This window comes from Monodon monoceros, unplaced genomic scaffold (assembly GCF_005190385.1).
Source record: "Monodon monoceros isolate NGI ecotype Baffin Bay Population unplaced genomic scaffold, NGI_Narwhal_1 Super_Scaffold_7, whole genome shotgun sequence".
In the NCBI taxonomy this organism is placed as follows: domain Eukaryota; kingdom Metazoa; phylum Chordata; class Mammalia; order Artiodactyla; family Monodontidae; genus Monodon; species Monodon monoceros.
In genome coordinates, this window is record NW_021703784.1 from 55,813,500 (window position 1) to 55,819,499 (window position 6,000).

General features: G+C 53.6%; 1 protein-coding gene across 2 annotated transcripts in view; it reads left to right on the top strand.

Annotated features, from left to right (window-relative positions):
- CHRDL2 (chordin like 2) overlaps positions 1-4,888 on the top strand; it is a 31,522-nt gene extending 26,634 nt beyond the window's left edge. Inside the window, exons 10-12 of one of the 2 annotated variants that reach the window (XM_029208923.1) lie at positions 347-401; positions 3,887-3,979; positions 4,726-4,816. In XM_029208923.1, coding sequence (XP_029064756.1) covers positions 347-401; positions 3,887-3,979; positions 4,726-4,816 — 239 coding nt within the window. Of the gene's footprint in view, positions 1-346; positions 402-3,886; positions 3,980-4,725 lie in introns of both variants that reach the window. The other variant, XM_029208925.1, reaches the window with a different exon arrangement.
- The last annotated feature ends 1,112 nt before the right edge of the window (positions 4,889-6,000 follow it).

The following is a 6,000-nucleotide window of genomic DNA, read 5'->3' on the forward strand; positions in this document are numbered from 1 at the left end:
CTCCTATCACCAACTGAAGGTCAAGAGTTTTCATTGATAGGGAATTGCCGAGAGTTCAGTTATGGGGCTCTTCTTGTAAAACAAAAGTCCCCTGGATAGAGTAAAACAAATTAAAACCTTTAAGTGGAAATTAGCTGTAAGGTCAATTTATTGATGTGTTTGGCTGGCAGTGGGGAGGTGGGGGAGATGTGGGGGGTGAAAGAGGGGATGATAATAAGAATGATGACAATGATAATAACAACCAATGTGTGAAGCACTTTGGAGTTTACAAAGTGCTTTCACGTTCATTATCTCATTTGATCTTCAACGATCCTGAGAGTTAGGTATTATTATCCCCATTTTACAGATGAGGAAACTGAGGCTCAGAGAGGTGAAGTACTTGGCCCAAGGCCACACAGCCAGTAAGTGGAGGACGGGAGCTAGAGCCCAGGTCTTGTGACGTCAGATGCGGCTCTTTCCCTGCTCTACTCTGCCCCCTGTCGTAGGAGGAATGGACGAAGAAAGCGGAGCTGTTCAGCCTGGAGAAGAGAAGACTCAGGGGGACAGGACCGCTGGCTTCATGGCTCTGAAGGACTGCCCCAGGCAAAGGGAGCAGTTGTGTTCTCAGTGACCACAAGGGTCAGAACAACAAGCAGGGGCTTTGGAATCACACAGACCTGGGTTTGAATCCCCGCTCTGCCATTTCTTAGCTGTGTGGCCTTGGGCAATCACTTGACCTCTCTGGGCCTCAGATTTCCCTTCTGTTAATGGGGGAGAAGGGGTTTTGGAGGATTAAATGAAAGAATATAGGTACCACCCCTGACCTATAGTAAGTGCTAAAAATGTCAGCCTCCTTCTTATCCCGTCTCATCAGTTGGTTTCAGTTTATGAGAGGAAGCACCTTCTCAAGCGTAAAGCCTTCCTGCAGTGGAAGGGAGGAAGCAAGTTCCATTCACGCAAGTATGCAAGCAAGGGCTGGGTGGGGATTTGGCCACTGGCTGAGGAGTTAAGTTCAATAACCTTCATGATTGTTTTGAGCCTTGAGATTCCATCTTTCCCTGGACAGGTGGGGCTGCATGTTTACGATGGGCCTCCTCCCACCCCTCTGTGACCACAGAGAGTAACAGGCCCAGGCTCTGTCCTCAGGACCCCATGGCTCTGTGCCCTGGGTGCAGGAGGAGCTCCCTGGGAGCTGAGCTGGTCAGGGAAGGCTTTGTGGAGGATGGGCCTGAGCTGGACAGGATTTAGAAAGGCAAGAGGGGCACACTACAGGCAGGCTGACAGTGACAGCCTCAAACTCTGGTGCCAGAGCCCATGTTTACATGCCTGGTGCTCTGTGATTGGCATTTAGCAGGTACTATATATAATGTGCTTCAATTCACCCACATATAAGAAAGCTGAAGGGTATGTATTAATGCCCCATTTTGCAGATAAGAAAACTGAGTCTGAGAGGTAAAATGACTTGCTCAAAACCACACAGTTTAAACAGTAAAGCAAAGATTCAAACCCAGGTCTTACTGTCCCCAGTGCCACCTCCACAAAGGTGACCTTATGCTTTTAGGGAAGGGCCTAAGGAAGGCCCAGTATGGCAGAGAAGGAGGCATGATAGCTCAAGGCAAAATCTCATTACCAGGCGGCCCAACAAAAAGGAACAAGGTGGGGAGGACTCTTCAACTTCACAATGCCAGGCCCTGCCATCCTGTCACTAGCAAACCTTCCCCCACCCCCGCCCCACTATCTCCTGAGCCTCTGGGTGCCTGAAATGCCCCATCAGCCTCCCTGTCTGTTACCTCCCTGTCCCAGACTGTGAAAGTCAAAACAAACTCTCCCAAGGTCTGATCGTCAGTGGGAAACCTTTCCTGTTTCCTCACCCAGACAAGTGGAAACAGCAGGCCTGGGGGGCCAGGAGAGGAAGAGGGCAATTGGCCTGGACACAAAGTGAGCAGGTGGATGCTGAAAGCTGGGCTGAGTAGCCACACCACATTGGGACCAGCCCCAGGCCCAGAGTCTGAGCAGAGAGCTGGCGTAGGGTTAAAGGGCTTTTTAGAGTCTAGAATTTCAGAGTAGAAGGGACCTCAGGGGTCTCCATTCCTCCCCCCGCCCCAGGAAGGAAGTCCCCCTGCAGCCTCCCTGATGGTCTCTAGCCCCTGACTGCACACACCCCCTCCCCACCTCCAGACAGGTGGTTCACTTGCCATTCTGGGCATGGCTCTACCCAGAGAGGGTTCTTCACACTAAGCTAAGCCTGTCCTATCTCTTGGAACTCGCCCACCACTGCCACCTCTGCCCGGGACACACAGAGCCCAGCCACTCTCAGGCCTGGCACGCCCTTCAAAGAGCAAGAGGCACAACCATGACCCTCAGGCAAGCTCTTGATTCCAGGCCCAAGATCTCAGACCTTTCAATCATGCTTTATAGGCAACAGCGTGGGGACCTGCCCTCAGCCCCGTTACCTCTCCAATTTGTGTTTGGGGGTTTGTGCAGCGGCAGGACTGGAGCACCAGGACCTGTCCCCATCTCATGCTTGTGATGTGACCTGGGCCTTTGGAGCAAGTCTCTCCCGTATTCTGGTCCTTGGCATCTGGACCGGGGGGCCTGAAGACAGTGCTGGGCATTCCCAGCTTCCTGGACCTCAGTCCCAGGACCCGTGCTGTCTCTTCCCCTCGGTGGGATCCCACTTGGATTCCCATAAGCAAGGCCGGTTCTTGGTTTTCTTGAGGGCAGTGCTGGCCTACCAGAGGTCTTGCTGTCACATCTGTTCTTTCTGGCCACAGACCCCGGTGGTAACAGCCGACACGACATCAGAGCCCATGTGCTCAGGGCCTCAGCGCCATGTGTGGCGCCTGTGCTCCCCAGGGGATGCAAACATCAGGAGACACAGCTAGTACCTCATTCCCCCTCAGGGCCTGGCCTACACAGGGTACACATATATTTGCTTATCCATCCATCCATCCACCCATGGATTCATTCATTCATTCATTCAGCATGCCTAATGTGGGCCGGGTGCAGGGAACCCAAGAGGAACACCCTCCCCAAGTTCCCAGTCTGGTAAGGGAGGCAAGAGCAGACACAATGATAGCACATTAGAAATAGGAACAATCATAAACAGAAGCCAAGAGCTGTGGGAAACCCAAGGAGGAAATTATAACTATTTGGGGGAAGGGGGAGAATTGAGGAAGACTTCCCAGGTGAGGCTGGGAGGATGAGTAGGAGTTCACCTGTGGCAATGGGAGCAGGTGTTTCAGCAGAGGGGGCAGCATATGTGAAGGCTCGGCCCCCTCAGGGACCTCAAGTAGCTGATTAGGACTGTAGCACAGGCAGGGCCACTCAGAGGGATGGGGTAGCCTGAGCCTTGAGCCCAAAGGGAGACTACAACCCTGACACCTGTAGTGCTTGGGTGTCTGAAGCAAATCACCTATTGATTTTTATCATACGTTCTATGTCCAGATAAAAGCTTGACCAGGCCCTACAGGCCTGGCAGCTTTTCTTCCTTCTTTCCTCCCTCCCTCCTGCATTCCCCCTCTCTGCATTGTGGACAGGTTAGTGGTGTGAGAGCAGGAAGGTGACAGTGACAGGAGCAGGGTCACGGAAGGGGAATGACGGGGTAACATGCATATTTTCCAATGACCACAGCCAGGATCATAGGTTAGAGGCGGGGTTAAAGGGGTCAGAAGTCTAGTGCAGTGACCCAGGCAAGGCATGACGGGGCCTGAATGGGAAGGGTGACAGTGGGGATAGGAGAACAGATTCAAAATATTTAGGGAATTTAGTCCACAGGATTTGGTGGCTGGTCAGAAAGGGGGAGGGGAGGGAGGTGACGGGGTCTGTCTGTCCCAGGTCTAAGTCACCCTGTTTCACTGACCACACACCCTGCCTTCCCTGCTCACGCCCTTGTCTCTGCCCTCAGGAATCTTCCACTTGATTCAGATCAAGAAAGTCAGGAAGCAAGACTTCCAGAAAGAGGCACAGAACTTCCGGTTGCTCACTGGCACCCACAAAGGTGGGACCCTGGGCTGAGGACTGGGGCCTGGGAAGAGAGCCGGGCTAGAAGCTGGGGCCTCCTGGGGAGTTCCAGGCTGCTGATGCTGGGAGGAGGGCGGCTGTCAGCCACAGACGTCAGTTCCCAGCACAGGAATCCAGTGGGCGTCTGGGCCAGAGATTTCCTAACTCAGACGCCCGGGAGCTTGGGAGCGGGAAGGTAAAGCAGAGCCAGCTGGATTTGGTCTTGGGGGTGAGGGAGACGGGGCTGTCAGAGGTGGGGCTCTGAGCCCCTAAGTCCTGGTGCTGCTTCGTTTCTCTCCACTGGAACTTTTCCCACTGAAACCTTCTAACCACGTTCCTTCTGATGCCCTTAAGTTGCTCTACACTCCCCCGAGGAAGATGGACCCAGGTGGGTCTTCAGGTGGGGGAGAGGAAGTCACAGACGGGAGGGTCACCAACAAGAGTCAGGATACCAGCCCGGCCCACACATGTTGGTTGTTTGAGGCGGGGTCATGTGTCAGAACCCTCTGGGATTTGGGGTGTGATGGGGTCCCCACCTCCCTCCTCCCTGTGGGCTCCAAACCCAGGCTACTCAGTCCTCGTTGTCCTAAGTTTGCCCCACCCCAGTCACCCTGTCTCTGTTGTGCACATGCATGCACACGCACACACCACACACACACACAACACACACACACACCCCTGCACATACACATACAGCACACACCCCTACACACACACGCGACTCTTCCTCTTTTCTCCATGCAGGTCACTGGAACGTCTTCCTAGCCCAGACCCCGGAGCTGAAGGTCACGGCCAGTCCAGACAAAGTGACCAAGACCTTGTAACACAGACCTGAACAGCTGCAGATGTGAGCTTTATTATTTTTGTTGCTATATATTAATAAACAAGAAGTTGCATCACCCCTCAACCCTGCCTGCTGAGTCCGTATCCAGTCTCCACGTGTTCTCACAGTGACTGCAGACAGGCAGAGACTGGCCTGCGTCCTCACGGTGAGCTGTTATGAGAGCCGGGGCTAGTTCCCCCAGCCTTCTGACCCAGACCCTCGTCTGCCATCGTGGCCTCTCCCCTGCTCTGTGCTGCTTCTGTGCCCAGCCCCCAACTACAGCGCCTCCTGCTTTTGTGGGCCATCCTCCTCCCATAGCTCTTTGGCAGTGAGCCTAGGAAAGGGGACTGACTGGAGTTAGCCAGAGGAGCAGGGTGCATGGAGCCTCAAAGTGCTTTCCCAGCAGATATTCCAGAGATCCTTACAATTGTCAGCTACACTTTACAATGAGGTCGCTGAGTTTAGGGAGGAGCAGTAATTTGCCTGAAGCCACAGAGCAGGGTGGTAGCAGATTTGGAATTGGATGCCCGGTCTCTTGCTCCAAGCTAGCACTCGTCCCCGTTCCACCGTGACCAATGTTATAAACCCAAACATTCTCACCTCAGAGGATTTCCAAGACTTGGCAGTCAGATTGCCAACCCTGGCACCACGGTCTGGGAAGAAAGCCTAACAGTTACAGTTAAAGACTACATCAGTCATTTATCCTGCCCGCGTGTACAATTCCTCGCCATTTCAAAGATGTTTTAATGCCCGTGATTCTACTTGAGGTGAACTAGTATAGGAATTACCCCCATTTTAGAGAGGAGAGAACAGAGGTTCAGGATTGGCCACTGTCTTCCCCAAAGCCTCACAGTGATGAGTGGTGAAGCCAGAACCAGAATTCAGACCTACTGACTCCTAGACCTGTGCTCTCATCCCACGGCCAGGCCCACTCCCACGCCAAGCCTGATTGGAAGCCGTGGAGAGACAGTGTCAAGTGGCCTTTTGGTTGGATTCTGCCACCTGCAGCCACTTAGAGGGCTCTGCTCCGAGCCCTGGTCTTGTACCTGGGCGTCTGAGGTCTGGGAAGTCGTCTAAGCAGCCTCCCAATGCTGCCCTTACTGAGCAGGGACGGGTATCACCCTCCCCAAACTCCCTCTGCCAGCTCCCAGGGGGCCTGGATTGAGAGTCTGGGGTTTGAGGAACATGGTTGGAGC